This window comes from Coccinella septempunctata, chromosome 7 (genome assembly GCF_907165205.1).
Source record: "Coccinella septempunctata chromosome 7, icCocSept1.1, whole genome shotgun sequence".
Classification (NCBI taxonomy): domain Eukaryota; kingdom Metazoa; phylum Arthropoda; class Insecta; order Coleoptera; family Coccinellidae; genus Coccinella; species Coccinella septempunctata.
Genome location: NC_058195.1, coordinates 8,795,238 through 8,809,838, shown reverse-complemented (window position 1 = coordinate 8,809,838; position 14,601 = coordinate 8,795,238). Strand labels below are relative to the sequence as shown.

General features: G+C 34.5%; 1 protein-coding gene across 1 annotated transcript; it reads right to left on the bottom strand.

Moving 5' to 3' along the window:
- Positions 1-9,500: 9,500 nt before the first annotated feature.
- LOC123317475 (protein odd-skipped-like) lies at positions 9,501-11,988 on the bottom strand. The gene is made up of 3 exons (XM_044904029.1): positions 11,780-11,988; positions 11,256-11,679; positions 9,501-10,206 (listed from the first exon to the last, which is right to left on the bottom strand). Exons 1-3 carry the CDS (start codon positions 11,829-11,831, stop codon positions 9,753-9,755), a joined length of 930 nt encoding a protein of 309 aa, XP_044759964.1. The 5' UTR covers positions 11,832-11,988; the 3' UTR covers positions 9,501-9,752.
- Positions 11,989-14,601: the final 2,613 nt, after the last annotated feature.

Below are 14,601 nucleotides of genomic sequence, written 5' to 3'. Positions count from 1 at the left end.
GACCTATTTGCTACTCTGTCTAAAAATCAGGATGTTCTATGACTGTCCTCGGATATGGAGTGCATAGAATTTGTTTTGAAGATTCTAGAAAGCCAAGCAGTTGATGATTCAATAGAGAATTGCACTCCTGAGAGCTCTTCGAAGTCAACTCGAAAATGAAAAGTGGAAAAACAAAAAAAATTATTTTCTCCTAAACAGGCCCCGATATTCGAACTTTTGGTATGAAAATATAGGTTTTCGAACACGCTGAATCTATTGCGAGCAATTTCGAAAACCTATCTCCGTTCGTTTAGATTCTCATCTTGGAAATGGCATTTTTCAAAAATTTGCAATTTTCAATCTGCGATATCTCCTGTTATATTCGTCTGATCCAATTAGGATTTCCGGTTTTATAATCAGCGTTGCCTAGGCCCTGGGCTTCCACCCTAGCATAAAAACTCGATTTCGAAAATCTCGATTTTTTGGGTCAAAAATGAGCAAGGGGTTAGACCCCCCTAAAATGACCTATTTGCTACTCTGTCTAAAAATCAGGATGTTCTTTGACTGTCCTAGGATATGGAGTGCATAGAATTTGTTTTGAAGATTCTAGAAAACCAAGCAGTTGATGATTCAATAGAAAATTGCACTTCAGAGAGCTCTTCGAAGTCAACTCGAAAATGAAAAGTGGAAAAACAAAAAAAATTATTTTCTCCTAAACAGTGTCAGATATGGGAAAGTTTGGTATGAAAATATAGGTTTTCGAACACGCTGAATCTATTGCGAGCAATTTCGAAAGCCTATCTCCGTTCGTTTAGATTTTCATCTTGAAAATGGCATTTTTCTAAAATTTGCAATTTTCAATCTGCGATATCTCCTGTTATATTCGTCTGATCCAATTAGGATTTCCGGTTTTATAATCAGCGTTGCCTAGGCTTCCACCCTAGCATAAAAACTCGATTTCGAAAGTCTCGATTTTTTGGGTCAAAAATGAGCAAGGGGTTAGACCCCCCTAAAATGACCTATTTGCTACTCTGTCTAAAAATCAGGATGTTCTATGACTGTCCTCGGATATGGAGTGCATAGAATTTGTTTTGAAGATTCTAGAAAGCCAAGCAGTTGATGATTCAATAGAGAATTGCACTCCTGAGAGCTCTTCGAAGTCAACTCGAAAATGAAAAGTGGAAAAACAAAAAAAATTATTTTCTCCTAAACAGGCCCCGATATTCGAACTTTTGGTATGAAAATATAGGTTTTCGAACACGCTGAATCTATTGCGAGCAATTTCGAAAACCTATCTCCGTTCGTTTAGATTCTCATCTTGGAAATGGCATTTTTCAAAAATTTGCAATTTTCAATCTGCGATATCTCCTGTTATATTCGTCTGATCCAATTAGGATTTCCGGTTTTATAATCAGCGTTGCCTAGGCTTCCACCCTAGCATAAAAACTCGATTTCGAAAATCTCGATTTTTTTGGTCAAAAATGAGCAAGGGGTTAGACCCCCCTAAAATGACCTATTTGCTACTCTGTCTAAAAATCAGGATGTTCTTCGACTGTCCTAGGATATGGAGTGCATAGAATTTGTTTTGAAGATTCTAGAAAACCAAGCAGTTGATGATTCAATAGAGAATTGCACTCCAGAGAGCTCTTGGAAGTCAACTCGAAAATGAAAAGTGGAAAAACAAAAAAAATTATTTTCTTCTAAACAGTGTCAGATATTGGGAAGTTTGGTATGGAAATATAGGTTTTCGAACACGCTGAATCTATTGCGAGCAATTTCGAAAACCTATCTCCGTTCGTTTAGATTTTCATCTTGGAAATGGCATTTTTCAAAAATTTTCAATTTTCAATCTGCGATATCTCCTGTTATATTCGTCTGATCCAATTGGGATTTCCGGTTTTATAATCAGCGTTGCCTAGGCTTCCACCATAGCATAAAAACTCGATTTCGAAAATTTCGATTTTTTGGGTCAAAAATGAGCAAGGGGTTAGACCCCTCTAAAATGACCTATTTGCTACTCTGTCTAAAAATCAGGATTGTCTATGACTGTCCTCGGATATGGAGTGCATAGAATTTGTTTTGAAGATTCTAGAAAACCAAGCAGTTGATGATTCAATAGAGAATTGCACTCCAGAGAGCTCTTCGAAGTCAACTCGAAAATGAAAAGTGGAAAAACAAAAAAAATTATTTTCTCCTGAACAGTGTCAGATATTGGAAAGTTTGGTATGAAAATATAGGTTTTCGAACGCGCTGAATCTATTGCGAGCAATTTCGAAAACCTATCTCCGTTCGTTTAGATTCTCTTCTTGGAAATGGCATTTTTCAAAAATTTGCAATTTTCAATCTGCGATATCTCCTGTTATATTCGTCTGATCCAATTAGGATATCCGGTTTTATAATCAGCGTTGCCTAGGCTTCCACCCTAGCATAAAAACTCGATTTCGAAAATCTCGATTTTTTGGGTCAAAAATGAGCAAGGGGTTAGACCCCCCTAAAATGACCTATTTGCTACTCTGTCTAAAAATCAGGATGTTCTTCGACTGTCCTAGGATATGGAGTGCATAGAATTTGTTTTGAAGATTCTAGAAAACCAAGCAGTTGATGATTCAATAGAAAATTGCACTTCAGAGAGCTCTTCGAAATCAACTCGAAAATGAAAAGTGGAAAAACAAAAAAAATTATTTTCTCCTAAACAGTGTCAGATATGGGAAAGTTTGGTATGAAAATATAGGTTTTCGAACACGCTGAATCTATTGCGAGCAATTTCGAAAGCCTATCTCCGTTCGTTTAGATTTTCATCTCGAAAATGGCATTTTTCTAAAATTTGCAATTTTCAATCTGCGATATCTCCTGTTATATTCGTCTGATCCAATTAGGATTTCCGGTTTTATAATCAGCGTTGCCTAGGCTTCCACCCTAGCATAAAAACTCGATTTCGAAAGTCTCGATTTTTTGGGTCAAAAATGAGCAAGGGGTTAGACCCCCCTAAAATGACCTATTTGCTACTCTGTCTAAAAATCAGGATGTGTTATGACTGTCCTCGGATATGGAGTGCATAGAACTTGTTTTGAAGATTCAAGAAAGCCAAGCAGTTGATGATTCAATAGAGAATTGCACCCCAGAGAGCTCTTCGAAGTCAACTCGAAAATGAAAAGTGGAAAAACAAAAAAAATTATTTTCTCCTAAACAGTGTCAGATATTGGGAAGTTTGGTATGAAAATATAGGTTTTCGAACACGCTGAATCTATTGCGAGCAATTTCGAAAACCTATCTCCGTTCGTTTAGATTCTCATCTTGGAAATGGCATTTTTCAAAAATTTGCAATTTTCAATCTGCGATATCTCCTGTTATATTCGTCTGATCCAATTAGGATTTCCGGTTTTATAATCAGCGTTGCCTAGGCTTCCACCCTAGCATTAAAACTCGATTTCGAAAATCTCGATTTTTTGGGTCAAAAATGAGCAAGGGGTTAGACCCCCCTAAAATGACCTATTTGCTACTCTGTCTAAAAATCAGGATGTTCTTCGACTGTCCTAGGATATGGAGTGCATAGAATTTGTTTTGAAGATTCTAGAAAACCAAGCAGTTGATGATTCAATAGAAAATTGCACTTCAGAGAGCTCATCGAAGTCAACTCGAAAATGAAAAGTGGAAAAACAAAAAAAATTATTTTCTCCTAAACAGTGTCAGATATGGGAAAGTTTGGTATGAAAATATAGGTTTTCGAACACGCTGAATCTATTGCGAGAAATTTCGAAAGCCTATCTCCGTTCGTTTAGATTTTCATCTTGGAAATGGCATTTTTCAAAAATTTTCAATTTTCAATCTGCGATATCTCCTGTTATATTCGTCTGATCCAATTGGGATTTCCGGTTTTATAATCAGCGTTGCCTAGGCTTCCACCATAGCATAAAAACTCGATTTCGAAAATCTCGATTTTTTGGGTCAAAAATAAGCAAGGGGTTAGACCCCCCTAAAATGACCTATTTGCTACTCTGTCTAAAAATCAGGATGTTCTATGACTGTCCTAGGATATGGAGTGCATAGAATTTGTTTTGAAGATTCTAGAAAACCAAGCAGTTGATGATTCAATAGAGAATTGCACTCCAGAGAGCTCTTCGAAGTCAACTCGAAAATGAAAAGTGGAAAAACAAAAAAAATTATTTTCTCCTAAACAGTGTCAGATATTGGGAAGTTTGGTATGGAAATATAGGTTTTCGAACACGCTGAATCTATTGCGAGCAATTTCGAAAACCTATCTCCGTTCGTTTAGATTTTCATCTTGGAAATGGCATTTTTCAAAAATTTTCAATTTTCAATCTGCGATATCTCCTGTTATATTCGTCTGATCCAATTGGGATTTCCGGTTTTATAATCAGCGTTGCCTAGGCTTCCACCCTAGCATAAAAACTCGATTTCGAAAATCTCGATTTTTTGGGTCAAAAATGAGCAAGGGGTTAGACCCCCCTAAAATGACCTATTTGCTACTCTGTCTAAAAATCAGGATGTTCTATGACTGTCCCCGGATATGGAGTGCATAGAATTTGTTTTGAAGATTCTAGAAAGCTAAGCAGTTGATGATTCAATAGAGAATTGCACTCCAGAGAGCTCTTCGAAGTCAACTCGAAAATGAAAAGTGGAAAAACAAAAAAAATTATTTTCTCCTAAACAGTGTCAGATATTGGAAAGTTTGGTATGAAAATATAGGTTTTCGAACACGCTGAATCTATTGCGAGCAATTTCGAAAACCTATCTCCGTTCGTTTAGATTCTCATCTTGGAAATGGCATTTTTCAAAAATTTGCAATTTTCAATCTGCGATATCTCCTGTTATATTCGTCTGATCCAATTAGGATTTCCGGTTTTATAATCAGCGTTGCCTAGGCCCTAGGCTTCCACCCTAGCATAAAAACTCGATTTCGAAAATCTCGATTTTTTGGGTCAAAAATCAGCAAGGGGTTAGACCCCCCTAAAATGACCTATTTGCTACTCTGTCTAAAAATCAGGATGTTCTTTGACTGTCCTAGGATATGGAGTGCATAGAATTTGTTTTGAAGATTCTAGAAAACCAAGCAGTTGATGATTCAATAGAAAATTGCACTTCAGAGAGCTCTTCGAAGTCAACTCGAAAATGAAAAGTGGAAAAACAAAAAAAACTATTTTCTCCTAAACAATGTCAGATATGGGAAAGTTTGGTATGAAAATATAGGTTTTCGAACACGCTGAATCTATTGCGAGCAATTTCGAAAACCTATCTCCGTTCGTTTAGATTTTCATCTTGGAAATGGCATTTTTAAAAAATTTTCAATTTTCAATCTGCGATATCTCCTGTTATATTCTTCTGATCCTATTGGGATTTCCGGTTTTATAATCAGCGTTGCCTAGGCTTTCACCATAGCATAAAAATTCGATTTCGAAAATCTCGATTTTTTTGGTCAAAAATGAGCAAGGGGTTTGACCCCCTAAAATGACCTATATGCTACTCTGTCTGAAAATCAGGATGTTCTATGACTGTCCTCGGATATGGAGTGCATAGAATTTGTTTTGAAGATTCTAGAAAACCAAGCAGTTGATGATTCAATAGAGAATTGCACTCCAGAGAGCTCTACGAAGTCAACTCGAAAATGAAAAGTGGAAAAACAAAAAAAATTTCGAAAGGCCTATCTCCGTTCGTTTAGATTTTTATCTTGGAATTGGATTTTGTCAAAAATTTGCAATTTTCAATCTGCGATATCTGATTCCTGTAGTAAAACATAAAATTCTCAAATGCCATCACTTTTTTGGGTCTCCCAATAGAAGGAAATTCTTTGTCATCCTCTTCATTCACAACCTTTCTGATTGTGGAAATATTCAGCTGAAATATAAGTCGTTCAGATTCAGATGAAACATTATCTAAATTCTCTTACATCGAATATGTTCGCTGCCGTCTGACGTATTGTGGATTTTAGAATATCAGGGTATATCTATTTGAATGAGCGGACCTGAATTCTAAATAGCACTTCCTGAAATCCTATCTCTTTTTTCAATAACTTTCGGCATTTTTGTAATAAAAATTGATATTAGTTGTGGCAACGGCGTTATGATATTAACGACATTCATGAGTGCCAACCTTACTCCGTTCTAGTAACAACAGTATGATAGATTCGCTGATGAGATGTGCTCTAGATCCGCTTCTGAATAAATATAATGAATTTCATAATATTCTGATTATTTCTTACACATATTTTTCAGTTATATTCTTTCCTATGCTACATTATTGGCAATAATAAACCAAAACTGACAGTTGAACCGTACGTTCTCGAAATTACACCCTCGTGAACATCTCCAAGCCATCCATCCAACATGATACATGTTCATCTTCCCGAATAAAATTCCAGGAATCTTAATAACACATAATTGTGTGTGAAACCAAACAAAATGTACCATAGCCACCAAGTATTCCCTATCTATCACCATTGACAGCCACAAATCAGCGTTTCTCGCTGCATTTAAAAAATAATCGACGAAAATTATCCGGGCACCCTTGGGAAATAAAAAATTAGCCCCGGTAACAATTACAGCAACAATCGGTCCGATTAAACAATTAAATGCAATTTGTGGAAAATGCTCCGGCTGAGCACACGCGATTTTCAAACTGTCAGTTTAGATTGATGGATCAAGTGAGCTTGTGGTCGGCGGTTGTTTTTCGAAATTCTAGTAGGTAAATCACCGGCAGGTACCACTAAATGTCGGTAATAAGTAGGCTATGGTTATTTTATTTGAGGTTTTTATGCTTTGATTGACAGCTTCTGATCTTTTTTTGGCCAATCATTATTTATGTGTTTCCATTCCCGGCTGTCAGATGGTTCGGTGGGGTTAGGTACGAATCATTCTTTATTTCAGATTTAATGGCTCGAAATTTCCAGATTTGAAATTTATGATGTTATGTGTGGTGTAAATCATCGTTCTTTATGTTTTTCGCTGGATGGCCATTGTAATTAAAGTTTTATATAAATGAGCTTTATTTATGGATTTCGTTTTTTTTGTTGCCTCTTCTAATCTTTCTTGAAAAAAATACTTTAATGAAAGCACCGTGAATCAATGCTCATATATTTTCCAGTAGAGGATGAAACTAGATGAGCGTAAAGAAACATTCCCAAATACCCATAATGACTTTCATCAACTACCCTTAATTATTTTTCTTCTACTTGATAAGGATTTGAGGGGGACATAAGTTTTTCACATCTTTTCGTTAAGTATTATGCGATTGACACTCAAAATCCTGCTGCCAGATGGTTGAAATATACAAGTTTCCATAAACAAAATTGGAGTGAAATCAAATATAAAATATACTAGGTTCCTAAAGAATTGGTGCTCTGCATTATTTACTCATAATATTTTTTATATTTTATTTAATTTTTCTCAAAAATTTTTTCGTATTGAGATGAATATTATGTCGAAATGATAGGACTAAATCAACAGAAAAAACCTTGTTAATTCTATCTACTTTTTATTATTTTTAGTGAAAAAATAAAATTCCTAAAAAAATGAAATAACTATACGAGAAATTAAGCTTCAGCAATCACAGCATAATCAAAAATCCATTTTATAATTACCAAATCACAAATATTTATAAAGACCCCTCAAAAAACTCTGAGTTTCAAGAGTTTATTGAGTCCACTCTAATATAAACATTATTTTTGATCACTGTTCAGTCTCCTAATGAATGTAAGGTACCAAATGTTATTTGTCCATTCAAAATAAACACTCCTGAATATGCAAAGTGTGATATGAAGTTCCCAGCTTGTCCGCCAGAGAACGCAAGTTGATGGAACCCTTTGGAACGTTCAGAAACACGTTTGTTGCATCTCAATGTGGAATACAGATTCCTAATTAGTGGTATAGATTTGATCGCCGGACTTTAATAACAGTTTTTAATTGACTTAATTATAAGAGGTGCGTATCTACCCATAGATTATCCTGTTGGGTATTGAGGCTGAAATGAGAAGGAGGAATATGTATTTCACCCATCAAGTAGGTGTTAATTATTGGGTGGAAATTTGTGTTATTGTTTTCATGCACTTCAAAACTTCATTAATACTATAATTATGTCGATATAGGTTGGTATTTGTTGGGGATGAGTGAATAATTGTTTTTTTAATCGAAGAAATCGCTCTTTTATTTATTCTCATATGCTACTGTTAGGATTTAAGGGTCATTTAAAAATAAAAAATTTTGTGGTACAGAATATTATACAGGGTGACAATTTGAAAATTTGCCAGTCCAATTATGTCACGACAAGGATGATTTCAGAGAAAATGCCGAAACAGGTCAATTTCTATTTGTAGGGGGACATATTTTGAGCAGAATTGTAAGCCGAAATCTCCTCAACCCTACGTGTAGGAACTATCATCCCTAAATTCTCAATAGGGAATAGGGGGTGAGCTATACCTCAATTGAAAGATCACTTGACCCTCTACATGAACACTATGGTTTGCAAATTTTTATTGAGTCCTTGAAGTAGTTACAGGAGGTGACAATTTGAAAACTTGCCAGGCAAATTATGTCTAGACAAGGATGTTTTCAGAGAAAATGCCAGAAGAGGTCAATTTTTATTCGAAGGGGGACATGTTTCTAGCAGAATTGTAAGCCAAAATCTCCTCAATCTTAGGTGTAGGGGTGTCACCCTTAAATTTTTAATTTAAGGGAATAGAGGGTGAGGGTCTATATTCTCGAATATCATCTGTAATATGCCTACTATAGGTACAAAGCATGCTGATTTTCATGAATCGAATTCTGTTATTTTCAGATATATATTTTCATTGGTTATTATTTTTTTTAAATTGATTTCTGTACTTTAACTAATATAAGAATTTTATACACGGTTTCTCAGATTTACGTTGCTTCAAAGATGACTGCTTGATTATGGATTTTGTAATTAATTTTTCAAAAGTGGGACAGAGATAAAGAAATTAAATTTTGCCCCTATGCAGCTATGGGGGATGAGTAAAATATTTCAGTCTCCTACATCTGTATTTGAAAAATACCACTGCAAAATTTCATTAGTTAACGTAACTCTTCAACGGAGCGTTTCAGGACAAGCTCCCATAGAAACTTTTCTTCTTCTTACTGTGAGGTTCAGAACCTACATCGAAATTAATTCCCATTAATCTCTGTATATAGTATCTCTCATAATTCCTAACATCACTGTTGATGGATTCAAATTTTAAACAATGAAATCGCTGAATTTATGTAGGTTGAAATCGAGGTTGAAACTCTTCTCCATAATTACCAAACAAACACGAATTAATCTTTTTATCTCTTTTATATAAATCCCGAGCAATTGACGCACTGTCAATACCAAATTCAAATGCTACAAAGATTAAGACTTGATCTCCTTTAAATAAGAAACATGAGGTCGTTTGTGGTTTAGCCTCCTGTTTAAGGTGCTATTGTATATCCCAATTATGAAATTATGTAGGTATATTTCATATTCAATTTGCGCCCAACAATGATTATCAAGAATAAAGGAAATAAACATCAGACTTCGAAGTATTTAATGGACATGCAATGTGTATTTATTCATTAAGGTGAATGCCGAGTGGAGCACTATAAAATAAATAAAAATCTAATAAATAACAACAACAAAATCAACAACAATATTTACAATTATTTACAACCGTAACGTTAAAATATGAACCTTTGTAAAATCAAATTGGTAACATTTGACAATTTCAGTCTCGACGAAGAAGAGGTAGTCTTAAAAAAATTCGAATAGGACGAAACTAGAACGCTTCATTTCCTTAAGATATCCTCGATCGAAAACCCGCATTTTGATTTGACGGGGGTAGTTTCAATCTTGGGAATATCGCAGCTTTTTTCATCCTCGTTTTTCTTCGATAGGTCCAAGCCTTCTATCACTTCTAATACTAAGGGTGCCATTGGTTGATTGTTGTTATTGCTGGCGTTTGTACTGTGCGGTTTCGTCCTGCAGTTCAGTTCGTGGTTCCTGAGATCCTCGAAGCTCACGAAGATTTGGGAACAGTATGAGCAATCCTGGGTTCTCTGGTTATGGGTTAAGAGGTGCGTCTTGAGGTTCGATCGCTGGTTGAACGATTTCTCGCATATGGGGCATTTGTGGGGTGATTCTTCCAAGTGGAGGATCTTGTGAACTGCCAGAGTCCGGCTTTGGCAGAATCCTTTGCCGCACACGGTGCACTTAAAGGGCTTCTCCTTGCTGTGTATGTATCTGGAAGAAGGAAAAATCAGTTACTGAACTGTTGTGAGAATCTGAGAAATCAGAAACTGTTGTGGATTATGAATACTGGAACGAATTGTTCTTGGAACACGACAAAGTGAGGTTATAGTGAGCCAATATATTTTATAGTAGGATCCGACTAGGTAAGGTAATGAAGTCGAAAAGGCTATAAAATTGTAACGGTTCACATTACACAAATTGCTCGAGTAGTACCTGATATTCTCTACAATTAGGGTCTGTTAGAAAGCAAAACAACCCTCATATATAGACCTAGACGTATTTCCTTGTGAAAATTAAAGTTTTTCAACACGTGCAGTCCTACTTTTCTGTTTCATTTCAACACCCTGTGTAGGTTTATAGTTTTTGACGAGAATACAAATCAAGGTCTATGCTTGCTTCATCAAGTGCCTATACAGGGTGATTCTTTCAATTGTACATGTATTTTAAGAGTAGATTCTTGAGGTCAGAAGAAACATTTCTCTTTTACTATTTTAAGTTTTAAAAATAAGCTATGCCACCCCTGGAAAAACAAAATTGCCTTCAGAATAACAACCAACTATGACCAATAACCAGCCAGAGTTACCAATTTTTTCAATTTACTCGAAAACTGAGCACTATACGGAAAAATGTGTTATTTTCCAAAGTGCTCAAATATTCATTTTGAGCTTGAAACTTACTTTAGGGTATTTTTATGATATGGAATGGTTTTAATTCAGAAACTGGAAGAAAAGGCTGGAATTTTATGTTCGCAGAAGGTTCATCACATCAATGAAAATAATCCCCATTCCAATCGATAAAATGAGAATGAATTGGAAAATATGTAAAGGGAAAAAGAGATTTTTTGAAATATATGCACAAACCAAAGACAAAATATATGAAAATTGTAAATGGCAAGAAAATAGAGAAGTTCATTTTCAGATCATCAGTTTTGAACCTTAGACTAAAAATTACAATCTTTTTTCGAACATCATGGTTAAATTTTCAAAGGTAATACAGGGAAATCTAGGTATCTAGGAATTGAGTTCAAAATAGAAAATTACCTATGGTCTCTCAAGTGATCCTGTCTCCTGAAAGCTTTCCCGCATATGTCACACGAATATGGCCTCTCATCCGTATGGGTCCTTTCGTGAATCAATAAATTGTAACTTTTGGTGAAGTGCCTGTTGCAATACTTGCAAATGAATTGCTTCTTCTGCCTGGTACCAAGGCTGGACTTCACGATCGGCTTAGGCATTTGGGACGAGCATTTGTACATGGCAGCGTGCCTGAACAGTTGAAGAAAACCATCCCCGTAGTAAGGCAGTCCATAAGGTAATTGATTGCCCATCGTCTCTTGATGAGGGATCACCCAAGGTGCTGTGGTGTACCTCATGGGTGGCGAAGGTGATTGGGAAGGAAACATGAATGTTGTACTGTCAGCTTCTTGCTTGGTCTGACTCAAGGTAGGGTAGCACTGCTGAAACACTACGAAAAAATCGTCAAAAGGGGCTTCGGTTGATCGTGGAGTGTTGCCCGAAAATGATCGAGTAACTGAGACAACTGGAGCAACTTTGTTAACACTCACCAGGCGTATTTGATGTATCCACAGCTCGAACGTTCATCTTGAAGAAGCACATTCACTGCACCAAGGAGCTATCCACTGATACTGATAAAGATCAAGTATATTATGATAACACTACACAGGAACTATATACACTAGTGACTACGGCTACTAGAGCTTCCACTGCAACCGATAGAGACTGTCTAATGCCGGAGTAGAGATGCCACTGATTTAATAGGGTAGTCCGGGCAGTTTACGAATTTTCGGAGTGGGGATTTACAGGATCCTTCGGAAGTGCAAGCACCGCCTCTGTAATTAACGCTCCTATTTTTCATTGGAGGGATTGGGTCGCGCGCGCAGCGGTCGCCCGGCAGGGAGCCTAGCCTGTTGTTTAATTTCAATTATCAATTATGCCTTTTGTGCATTTTTTCACGTACATAGGGCTGGAATTGAGTTTGGGGTACATTTCGATCTAATTTCGAACCGATTCTAAATTTTTACGAATCTAAATCCAGGAAAGCTTTCATTTGAATTGTACCTACACGAAATTATCATTATTTATATGTAGACATATAATTATGATTATATGTATGTTATTTGTCATTATAATTATAATTAAATAGAAATTTTCAAATTAATTATAATTACCAATGATTACATATTTTAATTATATATATATATACATATAATTAGTAGGCTTGAGAAGGCCAATAAATTTGGCAAAACATTGGCAGATAATTGAATTTTCTTTCCTGCAATAGTAATCCTCTTAAACAAACTGATTATATACACTGAAACATATAATTAAATATTAATTAGTAATTAAATTATTATTTATTAGTAATTATAAATTCGAAATTATAATTATAATCATAATTGGATTGTAATAATATAGGTAAATTAGGATTATAAATATAATATTGCTCATGATTGAATATAACAAGGATTAGGTATGAGGTGAGTATATGATTTTTATATAATATTATATAATTAAAATACTAATTAAAATGATTAAATGATTATTGATTCTATTATTATAATATAATTGAAATAATAATTAATAATGAATCATAACTAAAATGTCTACATATAATTATTTCTGATTAAAAATAAATTTTCGATTTTTATTTAATTTCATTTAATTATAGAAAGACTAATTAAAGCACTATATGCATTGGTATTAAAAACGTTAATTAATTAATTATTGATGTCAATTTTCATTACTTGAAACCTAACTTCTTCATTTTCATCGACATCTTCTGAAAATATTGATAAAAACTATATTATATTATATACCTAATTATAACTACAGGTAAACATAATTATATAAATAATCAATTAAAATGAAATAAAAAAGCATAATAATGATTATAATAATAATGATTGAATGATTATATCATTATAATCGTTATTTAATTATTTTAATTTAAAGAAATATTGATTACATATAACTATGAAGACAACATCGATTTTGATTGAATATCATCTACAATTATTAAAATAATTATAAGAATATGTAATGATGTAATAATTATAAGAATATGTAATGATATGTATAATATGACTAATATTAAAAATTATAATTATAATCCTTCTATCATTTTCAGTTATTCAGATAATATAATGATTAAATTTTTATAATCATGAGAGAAATCATAATTAAATAGGTAATTGATAATAATCAAATTAATTCATGATTGAATTGCAAGTTCAACTGTCAACAATAGGTAGTCGTTGAATAACTTGAGTACAAGTAGACTTAAAACGTGTCTACCATGCTCTGTATATTTTATTTATTTTTATTACTATAACTTGCAATCATTAACCAACCTCCGTTGTTTTGGTGGGATATTGTATACTGTGGTGTTTTCCCAGTCAGTATGTAATTCCCTTGATACAGTTCATTATCAGTTCATGGTAGCTTCTCACCTAACTATATTTATCCATGGCAATCTTGAATAAATATCATACCTACCTATTTCTTCAAAATTCTCAATACCAATCTCTCATCATCTGTATATTGATGTTTGTATTCCGATATTGATAAACTAATGCATGAGATCATTGCATACACATTCGGTAGCAAATTATTACTTGGGAAATACGTCGGTATCTTTTCTATATAGATTCCCTTGAATTTTTCAAGGGCCAACACCTAGACTATTATCGTCAGTCGGCAGTTGGAAACTTCGATATGACAAAACGTTAAATATTGTTTTATCGACCTCCTTTAAAAATAAATATTTGATAAAAATAGATATTCAAACGTTTTTCCTAGGATAGCTTTCGAGCGTTCGTGGAAAATAATTATTGGAAATCCCAGTTCAGCTGAACTGTATCTGTTCTGGTATATAGTTAGGGTGATAAAAAAGGAAATCTTGCTTTCAGAGAAATGGTAAAATTACTAGAATAGTCAATATTTTCGAAATAAAAGTAATTATATCAAAAATAAGGATCTTTAAGTATCCTAACGTTCGAGGGTAATCTATATCAGAGGAAGAAACACAAATTCATCCCCCACCCAAGGGCATATTCGTTTAAACGACAGAAAAAACTTCAGTTATAACTGCAGCTTGCCCCACAATTCCAGAACGTATCTATTTCAAATTAATTCTTGTGGGTCCTGGATTCGAACGCATTAATTAAAAAGGTCTCAGATAGCCAACAGTGGTACCATAAACTTCTCGACATTTCACGAATTAACAACAGTGCCCTTGGGTGGCAGGTGTTTCTAGACATGATTTTGGAAGTTGAAGAGTAAAACACTTCATCAAGTGGGTGTATTGCCTGCCTATAATACGTTTTAGCAGTAGTGGGTGCATTTGGGGCAGTGGTGGAGATGAAGA

Excerpts from the sequence above, each read along its gene's own strand:
- LOC123317475 (XM_044904029.1), bottom strand. The coding sequence starts at position 11,831 with ATGTGCTTCTTCAAGATGAACGTTCGAGCTGTGGATACATCAAATACG. Across the intron at positions 11,680-11,779 it reads GGATACATCAAATACGCCTG|TGTTTCAGCAGTGCTACCCT; the intron begins GTGAGTGTTAAC and ends ATTTTTTCGTAG. Across the intron at positions 10,207-11,255 it reads GATCACTTGAGAGACCATAG|ATACATACACAGCAAGGAGA; the intron begins GTAATTTTCTAT and ends TCCTTCTTCCAG.